General features: G+C 32.1%; 2 protein-coding genes across 2 annotated transcripts; both read right to left on the bottom strand.

Annotated features, from left to right (window-relative positions):
- Positions 1–8,764: 8,764 nt before the first annotated feature.
- LOC134244385 (E3 ubiquitin-protein ligase Trim36-like) lies at positions 8,765–19,572 on the bottom strand. The gene is made up of 2 exons (XM_062726664.1): positions 19,528–19,572; positions 8,765–9,911 (listed from the first exon to the last, which is right to left on the bottom strand). Exon 2 carries the CDS (start codon positions 9,896–9,898, stop codon positions 8,954–8,956), a length of 945 nt encoding a protein of 314 aa, XP_062582648.1. The 5' UTR covers positions 9,899–9,911; positions 19,528–19,572; the 3' UTR covers positions 8,765–8,953.
- Positions 19,573–20,910: 1,338 nt separating this feature from the next.
- LOC134244387 (E3 ubiquitin-protein ligase TRIM45-like) lies at positions 20,911–24,344 on the bottom strand. Its single transcript, XM_062726666.1, has 2 exons — positions 23,827–24,344; positions 20,911–21,112 (listed from the first exon to the last, which is right to left on the bottom strand). Exons 1-2 carry the CDS (start codon positions 24,342–24,344, stop codon positions 20,911–20,913), a joined length of 720 nt encoding a protein of 239 aa, XP_062582650.1.
- Between the last annotated feature and the right edge of the window lie 664 nt (positions 24,345–25,008).

The raw sequence follows: 25,008 nt of genomic DNA, 5'->3' as shown, positions 1-25,008 counted from the left end.
GTCAGAGGTAACGGTGATTGGGAATAACACTGTGAGATGAAACCTTGTCCACAGTAACTCATACCTCAAAGTATCATTTTGATCATTTAATATCCTTTGGCATGACAGCTAATTTGGAAATCTTTGTTATACTGCTTGTCTTGCTGACGCATTTGTGTGGTTTATAAATTTGTATGGTCACATTTTGTCATCCAAGCAGAATAAGACTTGTCCACTCCAGTGAGTTTAATGTATCAACGGGAGTGTTCGACATTGGACTTTTTTTTATATCAAGCTTTAAGCCTCAAATTAACATTTCTTGCTGAAACTTAAACTGACATTTCTTGCTGAAATTCCATCCCTTTGTATATGAAGGACTCTTTAGAAAGTAAAATCATCCTCAATACTTCTCATTGTAAGCTGTAAATTTTTTTTCGGAAATTGCATTGCGGCATCAATTTTATCATTATATGTAAATTTAGGAAATGTTATGACTATGTTGTCATTATTATACATTGTAGTCATAAGTTGTAACCTAATTTTTCTATGGTCATTGCGTATGACAGAGTATTAATGTTTGTTAAAATTTACATTTAATGGTGTTCATAAATCAGGATCTTTTAATACCTTAAAAAACCATAAAAATAAAACCCCCACAGAAATAAGTTATTTCACAGTATCTAATAAGAAAGTGAGAAATGTTCTCCGCAAAATGAACTTAATTTATTCCTAATAAGATGAATTGAGATTAACACAGGAACTTTTGACTTTATCAAATGTTTCTTTGTTACACAGCTAATTGTGCCACGTACGTGTTACATATGGTTGCACATTACACATGTATCACGTATGTGAAATGTACGTATCACATACGTGTATTACAAACATACGTTTCACGTTTGTGGTACAACGTACGTATAACATATGTGTGACTACATACGTTTAACATAACATACGTTAAACGTACGTTATTCATATGTGAAACGTATGAATAACGTACGTGTGCAATATATGTGTAACGTATGGTGGGCAATACGTACGTTTAACATATGTGACACGCATGATATTCACACGTGTGAAAACGTATGTATAACATACGTGGTATCATTTTCATGGAAAACGTACGTGAAGTCACGTACGTGTCACATACGTTTAATATACGTGAAACGTACGTGGCACAATTAGCTGTGTACACGTCGTACTATTTTTTTCAATGGGCAGTAGACACAGACAAAAAATTAAAGTCAAAATTATTTCATGTACTTTAAAATCACTAAATTTTGGGGTTGGGTGGGTTGTGGGGGTTGTGGTTTTTAAGGTATGAAGAGACCCACTAATTCATGCCATAAATGAAATTTTTAACATATATAACCTCTTAACCATTCTTCAATTACATAATCAAATCCCTTTGAAACCTCGATCTAAAATATTTTTCCCAAACAAAGAAAATTTGTCCCTCGAAAATATGTGATTTTACTGTAAACTACAATGCTTCTTTGTAATCAAGTACTGAAAATTGTCTGAAATAAGCAGTGTCTAGCATCTGCTGTTTATATAACAACATTGTACATGAATCAAATAATGTTATATCAGGTGTATTACTTATAGGATTATGTGGTCTAAAGGAGGCAACCGAGAGGTTTATAAAACTGTTACGACAAATTATGATTCGACAATAACTTTTTGTTTTTCAAAGATTAGAAGAAAGTACACAAAATAATGAAAATATATGAAGATAACAAACTCTGTTCAAGATCAAATGTCTTAAATCAAAACACATTTTGTTGCATACATATAGCAAACACGAACTTCGTAAAACATCAGAGGTGGGATCATTCGCATCAGGTGCTATGGATAGGTGAGCATTCCGTGCGATCGGTCACAATTGTAGTGTGCTCTTTGTCTTGATCAAAAAATAACGGAAACATATGTCCACTATTCTGAGTGTAAATAATAGTCTAACAATTAATACGTCTGTCAGAATCAGTTTAATGGTTGACTGTATTTTTTGCCAAGATCATTGTATCGACCATAGAACTTACGAAATGATACTTTGAACGAGACTGCTGTTCGTCTTGTTTTAGCAACTTGTTTGTTAATTGCATATCTCGTTTAGGAACTTGTGTAACGCATCGATCGAATCAACTGGGAGATTTAAACACTGTATTCAGGTAAGGAACGTATAATGCTGTATAAGAAAGGGAAGCTGATGATTGAAAAGTGAAAGTCATCACGTTTCCTGTACAGCTCAAATCCTTCTTAATGTAAGTCACTCCTGAAATTTGTTATATCAAGGATTTTTGAGAAGTATATTTTGGATAAGAACTCATAAAGTGTAACTCAAAATCGCAAAGAAAATAGGAGGTCAGTGTGCATCCTACTGATCTACGGTATGTTTAAGTTGACCTTTTTGCACTTAAATTTCATCTCTTTGGTTAATTACTTTAACCCTTATATTATTTTATTAAATGTAAACATGGCAATAAATATAATCTTATTTTACGTAAACAAGTTTGAATACTATTCATCATTAAAAAATTTTTGCAAATTAATGCGCGTAAATTATTGTGTGACCTTTTTGCACTAAAAAATAACATATTTGGGGTATTAAAAAAACTTAATAGGCTATAAAAAAATTTCTTATATCAATTTTTTTACGACTTGAGTGCCGATCAGTCACAAGTATCAAGTAGTTTAAAATAATGAAAGAAAAAGGTGGGGTCACTGATGTTAATTTTAAAATATTTGTCAAAATATGTGTTTTTCAGGCAAAACATGGTGTAAATTTGACCTTGACTTGTTCAATAAATTTTCATTTTTTGGAAAAGTTTGTTGAGGGAAGGCGTAAAACTTAATCTAAAGGTATAAATAAGGACCTATTTTAAATATATTTAGCGATATCAAAACGGAAAATATTCTCCGAGTAATAGTATGTGAGGCTAAATTTCCATTACATTAAATTTTATAAATGTGCAGATTTGCAGAATTTTCTGCTAAATTTCCTTCCACCAAAAGAAATAGCCCCTCATGAATCTTGCTTCATTGTATATTTTTGAGCAGTTTTTTTCATTGAATGTTAAAAAACTTACATTGTTGAATTTAAATACCCGGTATGCTATAAAAATTGAATTTAAATAAGTAGTTTTGAAGTAAAAGCTTCTGCGTGAACTTTATGAAAAAGCTGAGGAGTGACTTACCTTAAGTGCAATATATAAGTTTAATATTTAGATATAAAACAAATATTTCAGACCAAGTAGTTTTTTTATTGTATGCTTGCTGGTTAATATAATAACCCATAGAAATAGAATAACCATTGTTTATTCATAATCCGAAATATATATAAACGTTGAGTGAAAGACCACGCAATGTGTGGGCATGGCAGTATATTCCAATATAAAATATTTAAATGCCAGTGTTCGGAACAAATCATCTTAACTAGAAAATAATTTAATACATAGCCATGCGATACTCCTATACCTTGTGTGGAATTTTTTGAGTTTCAAATAAATGCTATTTATTTACCATGAGTACACTGCCAAATCCTATACCTTGCTCATTACCATTTCTATAAATGATTCCTTAAATAAACACATCGGCATATATATAAATTAGGATCTTATTTCCAGTCAAATATTGACATGATAAGAAACGTTGCTAAAAATGTCAATTGATTTTTTCTTCTTTGTTAAAGAGTAAATATTTCATTTCTCCACACTCCGCCACACGTCTCCTGTCCATTCCCGGGGCAGGGGTAGTTACATTCGCTGTCCGGACGTCTGTTCCAAAATCTTATATGACGACCACAAAAACAAGCAGAGCCATACTGAAAAGGTGAAATATTGGAGGTAAATTAAGAAAATTTGGAGTTTCAATAAGAGTTGATTTACTGCACCCTATCCGCCACCAACTCCAACGCACAAACACAAATGTCAGTTTAAAGTTACAAAAGGCGAAAGTTCATCTAAAATATTGAATTTTAATTTTATATGGGAAGGTTCATCTGCTAAAAAACTTCCTTTATTTAAAAAAAAAACCCTGTCTAGAAGATATACTCGTCTTGCATTTTACTCGGATTCTTTTTTTTAAAACAAGTTCTTGTTCACAATTTCTCAAAGGTTGTTTTTCCCTTATCCTGAAAGTATATCTTGTCAATGTTATTTCATGTAGTGTGTTTTGAACTTTGAAAACCGGTTATTCATATGTAAGAAAAAAAATATTTTAGTCTTTGTACTCTTTTGTCATAGGAAATGTACTATACTATGCATTCCTATTAAATGAAAAAAGTCCTTCTCTAAGAGACGAGCAACTTTTTTTAGTAAGAGTGTAATTATAGGAAATATATTCCAATACCTTCATACATGTACATGCATACTTACTATTACATGCAGTTTTGTCGTTTGTTAAATCCCACATAACAGTATACAAACGATGCATTGATCGCAATGCACTTGTCAGTGTGACGTCATCTCGCAACAATGACGCAGTTTGTACACAGTGAGAGGCTGATCAAGTCACTTTTTGTACCATGAAAAATGTGTTTTGTTCTCAAATAAAATATTATTTGCAGTAAAACAAAATGCCATTAACTTGGATGCGATATTTATTTTAGTATTTTATTTGTAAACTGTACGTGCAATCTCCAGACAAGCGATACTGTCGTGTGTCTTTATGCAGATTCAATGAAAAAGTAATGGATGGGCCCTAATAAATCGATTTATTGCAAGGGCATACGGTCAATGTATCTTTTAAAAAATTTACACATAAACTTAAGAAGTATTAAGATATTTGAAAAGTGCTGCAAACCTTTTGAAATCTTGCAAATAAATTAATTATAGCTATATTTAATGTAGTTGACAAGCAAATTATTCAACCTGCCGTCCAACAAATTAAATTTTACCAATTAAAAAAAGGGAATCTATATAGATTCGCAGCACATTTCACAAACTACATATAGTGTTGAAAAGGATTAATATGTTGACGGTGCGACCGTTAGGGCGTTTATTTTGTCAGAATTTAAATCGGGCTCGTACGTCAAACTGCACGTGACATTTGATGCGTCTAGACCCTGACGTCACATGACGTCGTATGTAAGTTGCATTTCCCCCAAAGAACCCTGAACACTGCTGAAAATAAATGAAGAACGTTTTGTTTGCTATTGATCTTCAATACTTATCCATTAGATCAGGGTATAAATACTTTTTAGTACTTTTGCAACTTTTCTCACGAGAACGTAGCTTTAACGTAGCTTAAACAAGTGATGCATTGTGGGTCGAAATTACGGCATCAAAAAATTCTATCGAATGAATGTGCAGTAGTTCGAATTTTCTCTTCGCACAGGTGTTGCTTTAAGAGTTCGCAGTGACGAGCGTCGCTTCGAGACGCTCGCTGCGCTCGCTATAAAATAAACTAAGATTTTTGACTTGGTTATGCCCTTGCAATATTGAAATTTATAGATGAACTCTAAACTGCAAGTATAATTGCCAAAGTCATGTGATGTAGACATCACATGAAAAGTCTAAATAAAAAATCTAAATGTCCCCAACATGTAGATTTTAACCACATTACACTTTTTTGATATCAGTGAATTCCTAAAAAGAATCGTTCATCCTAATAAAGTATGTGTTTTTTATCTTTAAAAAATCGCCGATATTTCCATTTGTAACCTTAACTGTGCTGTGTACCATCAGCACAACATACAGTTTATATCTATTTAAGCATCACTGCCTTTTTATAAATAATTCACACCTAAAAGATCTTTTAACTACCCCCTTAGGAAATTACGTTCATGGAACATTTTCTTCTTCATCACCAAGGTATGATTCTAAAAGGTCTTTATGATTAATAGTCATCTTTAATTGCTAACATTCATTCATTCTTTATTTCCTTCATTTGGAGATTTGAAGTACAACACATCAATTACAACATATAAAGATCAATCAGAGTTTATAAAAAAGAATTTATATTTACAATTTGCCCGTATACTCTGTACGAAAAATAGTAAAGAACATCCTAATGTTTACGTTTCATACACATTGTCATTATAACCCTTACAAAAAATACTATGATAAACTATAGTTAACTATAGTTTACTATAGTTAACTATAGTACCAAAGTTAAAACTTTGGAACTTTGATTTACTATTGTGAAAACTTTGGAACTTTGATTTACTATAGTAAAAACTTTGGAACTTTGATTTACTACAGTAAAAACTTTGGAACTTTGATTTACTATGGTTAAAACTTTGGAACTTTGATTTACTATGGTAATAACTTTGGAACTTTGATTTACTCTGGAGAAAATTTGGAAATTTGATTTACTATACTAATAACTTTGGAACTTTGATTTACTATGGTGAAAACTTTGGAACTTTGATTTACTCTGGTGGAAACTTTGGAACTTTGATTTACTATGGTAATAACTTTGGAACTTTGATTTACTCTGGTGAAAACTTTGGAACTTTGATTTACTATGGTAATAACTTTGGAACTTTGATTTACTATAGTAAAAACTTTGGAACTTTGATTTACTATGGTAAAAACTTTGGAACTTTGATTTACTCTGGTGAAAACTTTGAAACTTTGATTTACTATGGTAATAACTTTGGAACTTTGATTTACTCTGGTGAAAACTTTGGAACTTTGATTTACTATGGTCATAACTTTGGAACTTTAATTTACTATGGTGAAAACTTTGGAACTTTGATTAAGTACCATAAGACCTGTGGAACTTTGGTTTTGATCCTCATTTTGTACATTTTATGAAATGTCAGGAATAAGATTTATTACAGCATCAATGAACGATTTAAAAACCCGAATTGTCCCCTAAAAGAAAAAAGTACAAGAAATGAATTTTAATGAATAAATTGTCCTTGCACCGATAAATAAGCAATATTTATTATTATTTATGGAGAAAAAATAATATAAGTTAAAACAAATCCTTCATTTTGAATCAAAATATTTGCTTTTTAAATATCCGTATACAGGTTTTTTTTTTTCTACCGTTCATTATAAAAATGCATTTAAATAAATTACTTTGCATATTTAAATTGAGATGAACAACAAAAATCAGCCCAAAACACAAAATCATCACTCTTAAAACAGATTAATAATTAAAAAAATTATTAAAAACATACAAAAACTTGATTACTTTGATTTTAGCTTTGGAACTTTGATTTATTATAGGAAAAACTTTGGAACTTTGAATAACTATGGTATAAAGTTTGGAACTTTGATTTACTATGGTGAAAACTTTGGAACTTTGATTTACTATGGTCAAAACTTTTGAACTTTGATTTACTATAGTAATAACTTTGGAACTTTGATTTACTATGGTGAAAACTTTGGAACTTTGATTTACTATAGTTTACTATAGTTTACTATAGTAGACTATAGTAGACTAGGTGTCATGGAGGATTGAGCATCCCCTGCCGACCGGTCATTCCCGCCGTGTGCTCCTTGTCATGATCAGGAAATAACGGAAAACATCCGTCGTCAATTAAGTGTATAAATAATGTACTAACAATTGGTATGAGAAACGTCAGTCAGCGGTTGACTCAATGATAAATTATATTTGCTGACAAGGCCATTGTATAAACCATAGAACTTACGAAATGATGACTTTAAACGAGACTGCTGATTTTCTTGTTTCATAAACTTGCTTGTCTATAATTTACCTCGTTTCAGAAATTGTTCAAACATAGAGCATGCTCTTGCGTACCGAATCAACTGAGATATACTCCGTATGCAGGTGATGAAGGTATATTGCTGCATAAGTAAGGGAAGCTGACGATAGAAAAAATAAAAACAATTAATGAAAAACATTTTAACATGAACTTTTGTTTGTCTAAGACTTTGTCATGGGTACCCATGACAACAAATAAGTAAAACCCGTACTCATTTTAACTGAGAAAATCTATGTAAACATTATTGTATTCGTCTGATAATTCAAACATCAATTCAAATCTTCCATTAGATGTTATAGAACACGATGCCACGGCATGTGGAAACTGTTTGTAAAGGGATTCGAGCAGATTATTCACTGGAATGTATATCAATACTTTATAATATATACTTAGTTACATGTTTATTTGAAAATTTTTAAGAAAACTATTTAAGAAAGAATCCGGACGGCTATGAAATGCGTCCGGTTTGTTGAAAAGAAAATATGAGAGAATTTATTGAACAAAATTTTATTAAATTCTAAATTCATGACAGTCATATCTTAGGGTCTTGACTGTTATTTTTAATTTCTGGTATACAGGATATTGTTTTAAATAATAATCATACAAACTCTACCTTTTGAAAATCAATGACCAAAAAGAAAAATAGATTTGTGCTAATTTCTTATCAGAAAAAAAAACGTCAGCAAATAAAAGCTTTCAATACTTTGATAATACTTAGTCGGAACTTTTGTTTCTCCTACTTAATCCCATCGTTTTATAATGCATATTGTATGAAGTGTTTCCTATCAAAGAAAACACCATAAATCACTTCTAATTTCAAAAAAATGCTTATAAACTTTGGTAACTAAGGCTAAATTAAATGAACTTTTTTGTATTCATGCATGTTTTACTTACCGGTACTTCTATGAGGTACAAAGGTAAACTTTTTAATTACCCTTTTATAAAAACTTTACAGAAAATTGAATCATACTTAGAGGGATAAAATGAAAATTGTTGCATGGAAAATTTCAGTTTCAAGCTATATTGTAAGACTTTTTAAAATCAAATTACAAATTAAAGAGTTAATCTTCCTGGCTGAGGATCTGATATCCTTAACTTACCCCCGAATCTAAGGAAACACCTATATTTTTTAAAGTGGAAAAAATGTTAAGTTTTTATACATATTTTATAATTATCTATTTCTGTTCCTAAACTAACTGCAGGATTTTGAAGTGAACATTTCATCTTACTAAATACCCGTTTGTTAAAATTACCGTTGAAAGAATATCATCTCTCTGCTTTTTAAAAATATTGTTATAAAAATTTATTAGTCATCGCTTTTGCCGTCCATTCTTTGCGTCCAATTTTAGGATGATCCCATGGATCATATCTTTTCTCCTGCACTTCATTCGATTCCCTTAAATGTGCGTTTTCAGCTAGCATGACGGTTTCTTTCAATTTTATAAATTTTGGAGATATTCCAAACTGATGTGGGGTTAAAGATATCTCACCAGGTTGAAAGTCGCCAAGCTCGTAATTAAATATAGGAGGGGTTTCCTGTAGGTCATCAGGCACTTTAAAGTTTTGATTCTTGAAAAATATTATGCCTGGTTTCGCACCCAAATTATTTTTAATTCCTTCGTTCATGTTTTCCAAGGTTTCAAGTTTTCTTTTGATTTCATTTTCTGTCTTTTCAACAGATTTAATGGCCTCCTCTTTCTCTTCTTGTAAAATCTGTAAAGAATTCTCTTTCATTCTTATGATCTGATCAATTATTGATTTTGTGTGATTTTGTAATTGTTTTTTCACTTCCTCAGTTCTGCTTAATATTTCTGCTTTCTTGGTTTTCTCCTGAATTAGCATATTTTCAAATTTTGGTAAAAGTATCCGCTCTATTTTATCCCTTTCTTCTCCGAGTGCAGTTTTTATTTCCTTGTGCACTTTAGCCAGATCATCCATTTTATGCCCATTATGGGATTCCATAAGACATTTTGCACACACTGGCTCCTTACAGGGAGAACAGTACCACTCTAGCTTGTTAAGGTTATGTTTTTCACAGTAAAGTAGGCCAAGGGTACCCTCCTTATTTTTGTGTAAATGTATCAGTTCGTGATTTTTTGTTAATTTTCTTGACTCATGCTCTGTTTTGCATATTTCACAAAGATGACCAACGCACGTTTTGCACAGGAATTGCGCGGGGTTTTCCTCACAATTCTCGCATTCAATAAAATGCTGAGCAAACGATCTAGCGGTAGCCATTTAAGAGGTTGTTCTGCAAAAAATGTGAATGCTTTTTTAGAATCAATATAGAGATTTTATCTTACAACCTAATTTTCTTGGTGGTGTCTTACAAAATTTGAAAAATATAAGAAAAATTTAAAGGAGAAATTCTAAATATGATAATTTAACATAAATATAAATCTTCATAAACTGTAATCCGCATTTACTTTTCTTGTCATATATTGAGTCAGAAATTATACAGTACATACACTATCCGGTTATGACCTTGAATATAAACAAAATATGTGCCTAAAACAACCTTATCCAGAGAAGATAAATTATATCATCTTTCACTTTTTCCTTTAAACATTCGGATCATATAAGATAGACAAAAATACAGATTGAGATCCTTGTTTGGTCTGCTGTTATTATGGACTTTGATATTGAATACTGTTCATTATCTTCATATCCTTCTCGATGTGTATTCAAATTCACATTTCAGCTAATGAAATCCATGTAAACAAAGAGGTCCCAATTCGCGTTCCAAAGTCAATATTTACCCCCATTTGTTAACATGCTTCTTCGATTAAGCTACCGAAGAAGCATTTGATTTCTCAAGTAATTTTATATACTTAATATATACAGTTAACAAAAGATATTTGACATGAGAAAAAATGTACTCTTTAAATCTAATATTATATATGTCTGTCTACATTTAGACACATTTCAGTTAGTTTCAAAATTTTAAATGACAATTTTAAAATATTATAATACTTCAATGAATTGTTTCACACAAAGGAGATTGGGGAACTTAGTGTGTAGAAAACTCACTAGCTTCAGAAATATGTAAATCATATTTTTAATGTTAATTTATTATTTAGAGTAGAGCTCTCAGTGTTGATTTTTATCAAATATCATGTTTAACAAAAATTTCTGAGGAATATTTTCGTTAAAATACATTCTTTTACAAAAAAAAATATTACTATGTATATCCATTGGATTCAAATACAAACAATAAAAATCCTGAGTAGCCTTCTCTGTGAAGTCTAGCACACTTACCACTGCGCTACACAAATCCTGTTGAAGAGTGGCATTTAAATCATGTTTGTGATATGACCATTGACTAAGCGGACTTTAAGTGTTTCTCGGAAAGATAGGAATGTAATGTCGGATAATAATATACATCTTTTAAGGTAAAGTGAGTCTTTACTTCATAAATTTAAAACCTTTGGAAACCAAATTATGTATATCTGCATGGAAACTTTTAGGAATATCTTTCAAAAATTGGAGCAAAGACCAACTCATATAGAAAAATAGTGTTATAGTGTGGAAAAAAGACTCGTTTTGCCCTCACGTTTATTGATTGATTGACTGTATATTGTTTAACGTCCCTCTTGAGAATTTTTCACTCATATGGAGACGTCACCGTATGCTTCAAATTTAGACCTATACTCGGCACTCAGGGCCATTGAGCAGTGAGGGTTCTTTATCGTGCCAGCGCCTACCGTGACATATTCTCGAACACGGTGTGAAACGACATTGAATCAATTATACAAATATTTTCTTAATATTTCATTTAACATTAAAATTTACTTTATGTAAAGTCTCTACAGCTTGCATAAATTTCAGGAAGATTGAAGTAACTAGCTTATAAAATTTTATATAAACGTGAGGGACCGGTCACGGTAGCCTAGTGGTAGAGCGTTCGCTTCGTGATCGGGAGGCCCGAGTTCGATTCTCGTTCGCGGCGCCGCGTCATACCTAAGACGTAAACAAAGGTAGTGACTGTTCCTTCGCCAAGCGCTCGGCACTAGAAGTGAAAGTCACGGGTCTTTCGGATATGACCTTATATAGAGACGTCTCCATACCCCGACACCGATGAAGGATTTCACATTAGTATCTTTTTTATCAAAATTGATAAAAGTAACTTCAAGAGAAATTTAAAACTAACATTAGATATGCGTACAGACTTCGATTAAACAATAAAGCACCCTGCGTGGTGCTGTAGGGATTTTTATTATGTATTGTTATAGAGGGAGCTTAGTCTGGGCCCCATCCCTGGCAGCTGCCCTATCAGTTGTTCAATGTTATAAGTCTGGGAAATAAATGTTAAAAATAAAAACATCTTTTCTTATGGGATGTGGCAATTTCCTCATGTGGAGAACATTCATTATACGAGGGTCATTCAAAAAATACGTGGACAATGTTCCTCATAATCACATTATTTTTACAAAGTTTAATATCAGTACATTTTTATATGTAAAAAGATATATTTTATAGATTTCTGAAATTTCATTCTATTTGATTAAATGGAACTCATGTTAGTCAATTTTAAAAGCAGCATGTTTTGTCACCACGGAGCACGGTCAAAAACATTGTAGCGTCAAAAAAAAGGGTAAAAGAAAATTTCTCAAACTCACAGTGCCTTTTCATTTTATACACGGTTTGTATCGTATTTCCCATTCATTAAAACGTACGAATCAATAACACTTGACACATAGTATGCTAACAATTATTTGAGTATACCTTAAATACAAAGATTGTCAGTGTTTTCAAATCCTTTACCATGTAGCTCTGCTCTCACAGGTTCCGCAACAGTGAAGCGCACATCACGTTTCATGACGTTACTTACTCTTTTGACAAGATTTTGAACTATAATCTGTTTCTTTGCAGAACGCTCATCGCCAAATTTAAAGTCTTTAACCCTCAAAAATTGTCTGTTCCATTATAAACAAATACACGGCTCATTTTATGAATTTTTCCTGGTTTCTCCAGCATTTTCGGAGTTTGTTTTAAAAGTTTCCAAATGCAAAACAAAATTATATTGCTACTCGCTGCTCCGTGACGTCCTTCAACGTCATGATTTTTTTGCTTTTTTGATCAAGACTATCTGTCTATAGAAAAGAATATCTTTAAAAAAACCAATGTCTTACATTAACTTTAAGCTTTTGAAGAAATGAAACAATACCAAATATAAGTATTTAAATTCTATTTCAATTAAAGACAATTTTACAGAGGTATGGCTATATAGATTAGAAAAGTGAATAATCAGTCTGAAACTCAATTTTGACACTGCTCCGTGACCCGGTTTTTACTGTCTTAAATCTTTGATAATTTTGACAAAAATCAAGATATATTCCAATTTCTTTGCTCGAAATATTTGAATCTGTTGTAAAAATATATATACATGTACCAAATTTGGTATAAATATGACGTTGAATAAAAAAGTTATGACAAAAGTCTACGAACTTTTTGAATGACCCTCGTATAATGAATCTCCAACATTATATGCTGATAGTGTGTTATTATATTGATAGTTTGTTATTATATGTTGATACTTTAATATTATGGTATTATTGATGTAAGGAAAATTATACATAAAAATGTGAAAAATTCATTTGAAATTCATGAATATTATTAGTTACAAAATCTTTTAGTAACAGGGTATGGGATGATTCATGGTAGTAAAATTCATACCTGTTGAGTCGGAGAAAAATTGGGCTCTGTATAAGCCGATCTATTTTTGTTTTCAGTTGATGCAGAGAATTTTCAAAATTCATTAGACTATATTACATGTATGCTGACTATGACTAGTTTTAGCATTGTTTTAAAATCCAATTCAGAGTGTCTGTAACTGAATAAGTTTTATATAAAAAATATTTTTGTTGGAGACCAATCCCAAGATAGGAACATTTATTATGCTTCTGTATAATCTGTCCTATTACATAATTACAATGTACAATATTACAATGATGGGACCAGTTCAAACAAAATCCTCATTTTAAAAAAGTACATGTCCCCTGGCTTTGATATAAAAAAAATCTGTAAAATGCCTTGAGACTTGAAAAAAAGTTATTGTCCTATGGTTACATCTTGGTGTTAGTGATATAACTGAAAGAAAACCAAGGGGTCTTTCAGACTTCAGATATTTCAAACATCGAAAAAGAAATATTTTTTTTGGTTTGTTAATTTTCATCTGTGAGACTGTTTAAGAGAAATTCGTCGTCTTTGAAAAACGCCCCGTGGGGATCCGGGTTAGAATAGGTCCTGAGTACCCCTTGCTTGGCGTAAAAGCCGACTAAATGGGGCGGTCCTTCGGATGAGATCGTATAAACCGAGGCCCCGTGCCACAGCAGGTGTGGCACGATAAAGATCCATCCCTACTCAAAGGCGTTAAGTGCCGAGCATAGGTCTAAATTTGCAGCCCTTCACCGGCGATAGTGACGTCTCCATATCAGTGAAATATTCTGGAGAGGGACGTTAAACAGTATATAGTCAATCAATCTTTGAGAAAACAATCAATTCGGAATTCCGTATGTCCGTTCTGGTTTGGTTCTACATTTAGCACTGATTTTTGCTTCCCTTAATGACAGAAAATGTGGTTTGATAGCCGCAGTAAAGGCAGTTGGTGTTTTATTAAAAGAAGACTACTGAGTTTTACAGTTTGGGACCATGAATGTAAGTAGAAAATAGGTGATTTTATGTATGAAGTTAATGACAAAGACTAATTGGTTGATTTTGCGGTCAGCCTTCGAATCACATGTACAGACTGCGACAATGACAGACTCAGTTCGTGATTCTATTGGCTGACCTTTTCATTGTATTTTACACGCATTCTCAATTTATCGTCTCAATTCGCTTTAAATAATGTACTGCGTTTTAAGTCATATAATATTTCAAATAAATTTTATTTTCTGCCAGTCTTACCAACCTTTGTTGGTTGTTGATTAAAATACAACAATTGTTTGTTGTAGCTTAAATGATTATCTTAGGAGAAAATCACATTTTATAGCAGAAATGGATATTTACGTTACTGTCGCCGATCATCGTATAGTTTTTATTTTAAACCAAAAAGAATTTTTAAATCATTAACATATCTTTTTCTTAGTAAGATTGTCCTACATTTGAGTTATATTTTCTGAATATCACACCCTTCACACATATGCGTGTCACAGATTTTTAAAAATGTTAATATATTTATCAAATTTTGATGTCACCGCAAAATTATTACTTTTCTATTTCGAAATTCAAAAGGACTGGAAGGAATGATGAACTAACTCAATAGGACTAAGTTGTAACTTTTTAACATCATGAGCACCCTTTCTATTGCATGGAAAGGTAAAAAAGACACTGTTTATCTGTGTTTATGAACAATAGCCCCCCTTTTCTTATAAGTCCAATGGTTAAAAAATTCAATGATATTTACGTGTTAGTATTTATTCACAAATTAAGTAAGAGAACTACACCGTCTCCTATGGGCCAAATTGCCTTACACTCAAGCACTAGAATATGCCTTTAATTAACTGTGGAATAATTGAACAATGGCATTAAAAGTTACGATAAATCTCAGAAAGATATTTACGTTACCGATATTTACGTTACCGATATTTACGTTACCATGTTTTAAAGTAAATAAGTATTAATTTCTAAAGCTGTTTGAACAGATTTGCGAGTGAATCTTTATGATGTAAATACTTAGAACATGAAGAAATATACACTGTTTCTTAAAATGTCATTTTTCCTGTAACAAGAGTGAAGAAATGCAAACGTAAGTGCACATGCAAAGGTGAACATTTTTACTCAATATCTTGTGCATCCGTGTGATTTTAAAATTGAATTGACATAATATTATTCACAAGTAGAATCGTGGTTTAATGACTGAATCTTTCCATTTTGAGCAATTGGTTAATATTGCATAGTTTCAAGTGTAATGCACGTTATCATTCGGAACGCAAATCTGAAACAAAACTCTCTTCGATTCTGTATTTTGCTGTTTGTTTGAACTGATAGTGATCGTCAACTGTAAAAAATGGTTATATACACTTGAATTGTATACCAAGCTAAATATTTTGAAGAAAAAATATCATTTTTGTAGGAAATATAATTCCAGAAAATGGGCGCTGCGTTGCATGCAGTGTGTGTGTGTGTGTGTGGGGGGGGGGGGGTTACATCGGGTAAAAAAGGAAGTCGGCTGTGGGTGTTGTGTGTCAAGATACTGAATGAAATTGAATCCATTTCCATTTTTGTTGCTTTGCAAGAAATACATTTATTAACATGTATAAAAGAAGAAGGTATGGTTTTAGCTTTATTGTGCCCTAAAAATGAAATGACATCAAAAAGTTTTGAATCTGGCTTAAATATTAGTTGAATAAATGACTCTGATAAATCAGGAAAGAATATGGCATGAAGGCTTACCATTCTGCATATATGACGTCATTAATGTGAAGAACTACTCTATTTTCAACAGAAAAAGCCTCAAAATGTCACATTTCAAGGGTGATTTTCCTTTAGAAAACAGTGTCCACAGCCGTCGCCCACGTTAATTTTTTTTATATTTTGTGCAAATTCAATAACAAATCACATATTTCAAGATCTTAGTGGGCGATGCCTGTGGACAATGTTATCTGAAAGAAAATTCCATTGAAAATTGGTGTCTTCTGTAACTTTTTAAGAAAATACGGGAAAATGCATATGTTTATGACGTCATAATTAGCATTTAGAAACACAGGTGAGAAAAATGACTTGTATGATTTTTCTGCATTGAATTTCAATTATTTAAAATGCATGAGTTTTCAACTTTTACACCAGTTTCATTTTTTAGAAAATCACAGGGCAAAATTTGTATTGAAACCATACCTTCTTCTTTGCACCTAAATTTTCCCATTTGCATTGTTGCATAGACATATGACTTAGGAGGTATGCGTCTATGCTTTAATGGTACTGAAAATTCAATTTACGTTATATGAACGTAGAATGTATATTGCTCTATAGAGCACATGTGATGTGCAACTGTAATTATTGACAAACTTTTTAAGGGTGGTGGGCAGTCTTTGTTTTATTTTTGAGATTTGACGATAAAGTTTTTCACAAACAATTAAGCATTTCTGGTATGTAGCAACAAGGGGGGGGGGGGGCAGTCCAACCTTGCCCCCCTTTTTTCTTCAGCCTTACTTCAACTTCAGTAAATGTTCAGTGAAAGGCTGGTTGCCCCCACCCCCACTAATAGTGATGTAGGGAAAATATATTGTAATAATTGGTACTGAATGTAGTTGGCACTGAAAAAAGTTCGCCTCCCCCCTCTAGGATTTTCGACTTCGAGCAAGTTTTCTCACCCTGATCCCCTTTTTTTGCCTTGTCAACTTTCCAGGTAAGTAAAAAAATTCTCTGGCTACCCCCCCCCCCCCCACACACACACAAACACTTTCAAAAACGATGCTATGTGAATGGCTGCATTTGAAATAATCAACAGATTAAATGGTGGAGGGGGGGTTGTTATGAATTACATGAGTCTATAGATAAATCATTTATAAATTGAATTTTCAATTCAACCCTTTGTAAGAACACAGATTAGAAAATTCATAAAATTCAATAATTTGAAATAATATAATCATTTTTCCCCCGAATATACTTTTATTTTTGTATGATATCTATGTGCGATATTTACGTGATATTTAACAAACACTTCGTAATCAGGTAATGGCGAAATATTCAACCTTTTTATATTCTAAATAATGTGCGTTTCTCTGAGCAGATTAATAAAGAATCAATTAATGTAGCATTTTAGGGAATATTATCATTATTAAGCTTATCATCGAATGTGCTGAAACTTGTTAAAATAAAAAGAAAATAATTTCATTTAAATGAAAATTATGTCCGTTTTATTTTTACTAATAATTCAATCAAAGATTGTACAACCCTTTTACAAATATGCTTAAACGTTTCATAAATGTTTATAGTTAACAAAATTTGATGTGTATTATATTAATTTTGTATTTAAAAAAAAAAAGTCTTTCGTTTCCAAATATGGCTTTTCAACATCACGTAAATATCTTGGTGTAAAATTAGCCCTCCAACCGCTTTTTTTTTGAAGGAGGCCAACAAAACAATGCATGAAGTATGTAAATCAAATTGCTATTTTTAATAACTATACACTTTCATGTTTCAAATGACGTATAAAAGTGTTAATTTCAGTTCACTTATTTTTATGACTTTTCCCAAGATCGATTTGTGACTATAAATTGAGAATGCGTGTTTAGTGAGAATCGCAAAACTTTTTTACTGAGTCGAAAGTGTGTCAAAAAGATTTATACACAGTGAGAAGTATGATTTAAATCTTATGTTTCATATTTAAAATATTTGTAAAAATCGGAAGGAACTGTAATGAGTAAGATAATTGATTTCTTTATATTTCATTTTCCTACAAATAGCTAGAAAATTTGGGAAAGATAATACTGGTCATAACCATTTGAGCAGGTAGAAGCTTATTGAAGATCGGGACTTTCAAGTGATGGAGAGTAAGGGAAGTGGTTGGGGTATTCCAAGACGTGAAGAACCCTATCTTTTGTGTAGAATTCAAGGTATTAATTTAAAGATTTAAAGATATCAACAATGGTCCAAATATTAGTATTGACACTTTCAAAACTAAATGCTAGGTTAACTAGAACACAGTGAAAATACGGCATTATTCAATTTGAGATTATTTCAACATCAACAGTTTTAAATATTGTCATCAATTGTAGTTTTAATTTTAATTGAAGATATTGATCAACTACCTGTATTCCAACAAGCATTTGCCTCCAGGATACCATGGAAATGTGGCTATAAATCAAAAGGACAACTGATGCCTAGTTAAAAGCCACTTTCCTGAACATTCAGTCTTAGACTACATTGTTTGCTAACAAAAGGACTCAAACTGAGTTACATACTAAGGAAAAACTCTGCTAAGGAAATTAATCTTAGGTGTCATATTAAATACTATTATTTCTTAATTGTAGTATTTCAAATGTACTGAATAGGTTAATTTGAGTAAATTCACAATTGTTTGAAATTTTTGTTTGTTTATTTTTTTCCTCCCCCACTCGTAGGTTTTGAACGTTTCTTTCAAACCATACAAAACAAAGTACATCAATGTAATGAAATGCTTGTCCACTTTTAAATATCATTGACAAGTGCTTTTTAAACAAGCCCTCCATTGGAGAATAGTTCCTGTCGCAGGTTTAATAAAAGAGATATCTCACTCACAGCCAGTGGAGAAGTGTATAATATTTCTCTCAGGTTTTTTAAAGAAGCACATATCAATGATATTCAAAAGTATAATTTTCACATTAAATAAAATGCAGTGTTACTGACTTCAAAAAATTGAGATAAGAAAGATCAGTTAATCATTAAAGCGTGTTTAAAATGTCAGATTTGGAGTATGATATGAGTAGTAAAAATACTTGGAATGTAAGACGAAGAAGTGCACCAGCAGTAATAACTTTTCATAAATACATAATTTTCCGTGACGCGTTTAGAAACACCTGTGTTTCACGGTTGGGTGCTCCTAAACTCGACCTGATGTTATTGATCTTCATTAGTGAAAATTCTTTTAAGTTGCTTTACAGAATTTTTCTAATAATTTTTTCATTGCATTCATGAATTACACTTACAATATAGCTGAAATGAATAATATCCTTTATATCCACCACATAATGAGATAAATATGCTGCTTATATAGAAATGACTTAAATTCGACATACATTTACCTGTTTACTGACACAGGATCAGTTAATCAATGGTAATAACCTTTCATAGACAAGTTGTTCTCATACTATAAAATAAATATTGCTGGTTTACAGATTTAAATCTGGCGAAACATATAGTGGTAATTAACATGAGAAAGATTTTACCTTTCAACAAAATGGTGTCCGCCGTGCTATCAACTTCTATATCTGGCTGACAATAAAATATTGAAACGAAAGTAGATGAAACGTTTTCTATTTGACTGAAGAACTTAAAAATAAATGAAATACTTCTTTATTCAGTACTATGCAGTTTTTCAATCTAATACTTTACAAGGGCATCGGTTAATTTGTTCGATTGACACGATTTCCCTTGCGGGCCCCAGCCTCTGCACTGTTATATAACTATACATATTCATAAAGTGGGGGATCTTAAAATGAGCAATGAGACAATTAACACTAAGCATGTTTCAAAATTGAAATTGAAGAAGTTTATTAATGCATTGTATGTATTCAAAGTACATGGAGACGCAGAAATAATGTAAATATTTTTTATAATCAATTTTCACTTATTTTGAAAATCAGGTGGAATATCTTATGACTAAAGGAGCCCCTTTTGCTAACACCAAAATAATGTCTACTAGGTTGTCTAATGACAAAAATTACTGTACACAGTAATGAAATCATTGAATATACCATTGATTCAGGGTACGAGAAATAAGCAATATGTAATAAATCCTGTTTTTAACATTTTTATACCGGATAACCCCGACTAAACAAAAAAAATTAAAGTATTTTCTCCATGAATTTCAAATTCAAAAACAATTTTCTCTCAATTCTTACATTTTTATTATCAAAGGAAAACGTCTTAATATTCGCATATTATTTTTGAAATCCTTAAAATGAATCATTCTTTTGCAAATTGATTGATTGATTGATTGTATACTGTTTAACGTCCCTCTCCAGAATATTTCACTGATATGAAGACGTCACCATTGCCGGTGATGGGCTGCAAATTTGGGCCTATGCTCGGCACTTACGGCCTTTGAGCAGGGAGGGATCTTTATCGTGCCAAACCTGCTGTGACACGGGGCCTCGATTTATACGCTCTCATCCGAAGGAACGCCCCATTTAGTCGCCTTTTACGACAAGCAAGGGGGTACTGAGGACCTATTCTAACCCGGATCCCCACGGGGTTTTTGCAAATTGAAGAAATATTATATCTCAGAATCACAGTTTAATTTCTTAGAAGATTTTCAAGATACGAACAGTATTTAATATCAATAAACAATATACGTAAAATAGTTAGCAGAGCAAACACGGACCTCCAAAACAACAGAGGTGGGATCAGATGCCATGGAAGAGTGCGCATATGTAAGCATGAGTAAAATTTAGACTTCAATCTATAATTTTTACACTTTAATCTGTTTTTACACTTTAATCTGTAAAAATTTCGACATTAATCTGAACAACCTGAACTGTAAAAATATGTATAGCGAAGATTGTTTTCCTTATATGTTGTTCAGATTAATATTGCATGCTTATGTAATGTTAATCTTTATCTTCACCTTCTAAGAAGAGTGATCTGTGAAAGTCTTCAATTTCAGGGTACTCTTCACAGCACATAACCGGCGTCTCTTGTCTCTTTCTCTTCATCTCCTTTATATCTTCTTTTGAGTGAAAATTAGGAGAATCGCCAAATTGTTTTTCGCTCAAAATTTGATCCACATCACCAGGACGATAATCCTCAACACTGAAATCAGAAGAACAAGGAAAGATTTGCATTTCATATAATTTATGACACTCTATTGTATTCAAAAATACAATCCGTTGATTAGCCCCCAATTTGTGCATTAAATAAATATTGATATTGCTCAGTATTTTGATACGCCTTTCTATCAATTTTTTTTCTATATCTGAATCATTTCTTTGTCTTCTGTTCTTCTTTGCAAAGATCCCGTATTTTCTCTTCTTTTACCATTTTAGCTTTCCCTATTATCTTCTCTGTATGAACTTTAATTTGCCTTTGAATTTCATCTATTCTTTTAGATAGATCTGATTCTTTTGCTTCTTCCTTTGACAGAAAATCATGGTATTGTGGTAGTAGTGTAGCCTCTATTTCGTTTTTATCTCTCTGAAATCTTGCTCTCATTTAATCATACACTTTTCCACGCCCTTGTGTCCTTTATGGTTTTCTATACAACATTTTGAACATACTGGTGTCTGACAGGGTGAACAAAAATTTTTTAGCATTCTGGTTTAATGGTCAGATCAGTAAAGTGTTTCCGTCAATTCTTTTATCTCGTGAAATTTTGTGTGTTTTCTCTTCTCTTGCTTTGCAGTGCAAGTCTTGCTCAGATGCCAAACGCATATCTTGCATAAAAATTGTGCTTGACTTTCTTCGCAATCGTCACACTCAATAAAATGCTGAGCAGAGTGACTGTATAGTTTCATTGTTTTACTTCTGCCCTCCCAGGTATTAAACGTCTGTAAGATACATGTAAATAAATTATTTTTTAAGACTTATGCACTTAGACTTTGTTCTAATAGTGATTTAATTAAAAACAATTGGAAAGTTTTAAAATAGCTTTTTTTACATGTCGAACTATAGCCTTGGAATGCTTGTGACAGGGCCTTTCGATTTTTATATCCAAACTTGGAATCTGCTTTAAAAACCATAATAGTAATCACTATCTGCTTTTTAACGATATTGATTTAATCTTTAGTATGACGGATATATATCGTAAAACTTCTCCGTTGTCAGGAAGTGCTCGTACCGCCAAATTATTACTAAGGTTTGTCATTTGCTATCACAAAGAATATGATCGTGTTTTGCCTTTTTCTCCCTCAACTAATAAAATACATGAATTAATACATGTTGTCGCAGTAAAGTTATTTAGATGATTAGGAATTCTCAAAAGAAAAAGAAAGAAACCTCCGTTAGCCTCTTTTACGATATTTTATACTTTCGTCTTAAGATATGTCTTTGTCCTAAGATAGCTTCATAAACTCGCTTGCAGGTTCCTTAGTCCTTATTTATTTTCAGAAAAGTTGAAAATCTTTGTCTTTTATGTTTAAAATATTTTGGGTTTGAAATTAAAATATTAAATAAACAAAAAATTGAACACCTCAGTTCTGGAATATGGACATTAATTTGGCTATATACATCGTTTTTAGCTAACCTGAGCCAAAGGCTCAAGTGAGCTTTTCTGATCAATTTTTGTCCGTTGTCTGTCGTCTTTGTTGACGTCGTCGTTGTCGTCGTTGTTGTTAACTTTTCACATTTACATCTTATTCTCAAGAACCACTGGGCCAATTTCAACCAAACTTGCTAAAAAGTATCCCTGGGTAAATGGATTCAAGTTCCTTCAAATGAAGGGCCACGCCCTTTTCGTGGCCCTTTTCCAAGGGGAGATAATTATGAATTTGGGAAAAATTAATGGCATTTTTAAAAAATCTTCTTCTTTGAACCACTGGGCCAGGAAAGATGAAACTCATGTGGAATCATCCTCAGGTAATGTAGATTCACGTTTGTTCAAATCCTTACCCCCAGGGTAGGGTGGGGCCAAATTGGCCGACCAAAAATTCTCATAGGAATATATAGAGAAACCTTTTAAATTCTTTTTTTTCAAGTACTCCAAAGAAATAATTTGTAATATTTATGTAGAATTATCCTCAGGTAGTATAGATTCTAGTTTGTCCAAATCATAAAATGTGCTTTTTCATAGTTAATGTGCTCAGGTGAGCGCTATGGCCCTTGGGCCTCTTGTTTTTAATTTGTACCTGAGATTGCAGTTACATATATAAATTTCGGTCAACATTTTTTACTCTCTTTAGAATAAAGTTACTCATATAAAACACAATATTTTTAAAAGTATGTTCTTTTGACAATTTGATCCATCCAAAAATGATATCCATTTTCGTTTTCTTTATTTTTAAAATTGTACTATTTCTTATTGAATCACTTAAATAGTATTTCTTTATTAGAATTCCCAAATCATAAAAGGTAGATATGGAAGTGTCAAATAGTAGCTAATCTCATTATTTCTATATCTGTTCATTGAAACATAATAATCATCTTTAGCACCAATAAATAAATCTGTCATCGGATGGTAATCTTCGTAACGATAACGTCTCCTTCCTGCTCTCTTGCCTCGAATTTCTTTTAATTATGATAAAGAAAAATGTGGAAAATCTCCAAATCTTCCTCCGTCTGCGATTCTTTTTATATCACCAGCTTGAAAGTCCTCAATTTTGTACTCAATATTTCTTTGACATTTTTTAAGTTCATTTAATGTTGTGCGATCCACAGGTATAAAAAATTTAATCCCTTGTCCTTCTTAAAAGTTGCTTGTTTTTTGCGTCTGCATTCTTATTAGCTGCTGAATTCTTTTTTCTATGAAATCTTTTGAATCCTGAATTTATTGATTTCAACACCTTTTCTTCCTCTTTTCGTAAATTGCGTACCTTTCTTCTTGGAACATTAAAAATCTTGTTTTTAACTTTTCTGTGTGATCCTCAATTTGCTTCCGACCTTGGTCTGCTCTCTTTGATACATCTGAAGTCTTGGCTTCTTCCTTCGACAACAAATCCCGATATTTTGGCATAAGTACTGTTTCTATTTCCTCCTTCTCCATTTGAAGATCTCTCCTAATCTTCTCGTACGTTTCTTCCAGATTCTCTACTTTATGACCATTATGTGTTTCAATTAGACACTGGGTGCATATAGGCTTTTGGCAGGAAGAGCAATAACATTCTAGCTTTTTTGTGATGTGGAGAAAACAATGTGGACGTTCTGTTGTATATTCCTTATCTGAAGTCAGTTCTGTTTTTTCGTGATGTCTGGTGAATTTCCTCATCTCGTGGTCTGTCTTGCACATTTCACACATATGACCAGAACAAGTTTTGCACAAAAATTTTGACGGATTTTCTTCACAGTGTTCACACTCAATAAAGTGTTGAGCAGAACTTGTAGTTGTAGCCATTGGTAGGGATTTATCTGTAATCGTAAATATTTATTTAGATATACAGTAATTTACTGATCGTTTTTAAGATAGAACCTATGTCGGGAAAGTCTTTGTCACAAGATTTTCAAACTTTTCAAAATGATAAATTAGTACTTGCTTATCAAGCAGTTAAAAGCAAATGATATGTTTCCTTGTTTTTAAATCTAGTACAGCCTGTGAAACTTGGTATGGTAAATACATACTGCGACTACACATTTTCAGTTATTTTTAGGGGTACTTGTCAAGACGAGATCAAATCCTAGGGAGCACAGTTACTGAAATATGTAGCCAAAATTAATGTGATTCTAATGGAATATATACTATTGAAATTCGTCGCAGCTCATTGCTGGCAAGAATACCTGTATCAAATAACACAGAGTGAGTTATTCTTGCTCTCGGAGAAAGTGTGCTTATACTGAGGTTTGTTCAGCCTGACTGACAACTGTGCATTTGATTGTTACGATTTGACATCTCTTTAGTTTTTCATGTATAAAGAATGGGCATACATAAGGGATAGATAATTGAAGGAAAATGCACAAGTCTATTAAAAAACATTAAAATATCTTTGAAAAGGCGAAATTAAAAACTTTTAAAGTATGGTGGATTCGAACCCGCAACTTTAAAAAGAAACATTTCACAATGC

This window comes from Saccostrea cucullata, unplaced genomic scaffold (assembly GCF_032062105.1).
Source record: "Saccostrea cucullata isolate Sc308-1 unplaced genomic scaffold, CSIRO_AGI_Scuc_v1 ctg2434, whole genome shotgun sequence".
Taxonomy (NCBI): domain Eukaryota; kingdom Metazoa; phylum Mollusca; class Bivalvia; order Ostreida; family Ostreidae; genus Saccostrea; species Saccostrea cuccullata.
Note: the sequence above shows the minus strand (reverse complement) of the source record. Positions and strands in the feature narration are given on the sequence as shown.

What these genes read in the sequence shown, in the direction of transcription:
- LOC134244385 (XM_062726664.1), bottom strand. Translation starts at nt 9,898, where the DNA reads ATGGCTACCGCTAGATCGTTTGCTCAGCATTTTATTGAATGCGAGAAT.
- LOC134244387 (XM_062726666.1), bottom strand. Translation starts at nt 24,344, where the DNA reads ATGGCTACAACTACAAGTTCTGCTCAACACTTTATTGAGTGTGAACAC. An exon ending in TTAATGTTCCAAGAAGAAAG is followed by an intron (nt 21,113 to 23,826) that starts GTACGCAATTTA and finishes TTCTGATTTCAG; the next exon opens with TGTTGAGGATTATCGTCCTG.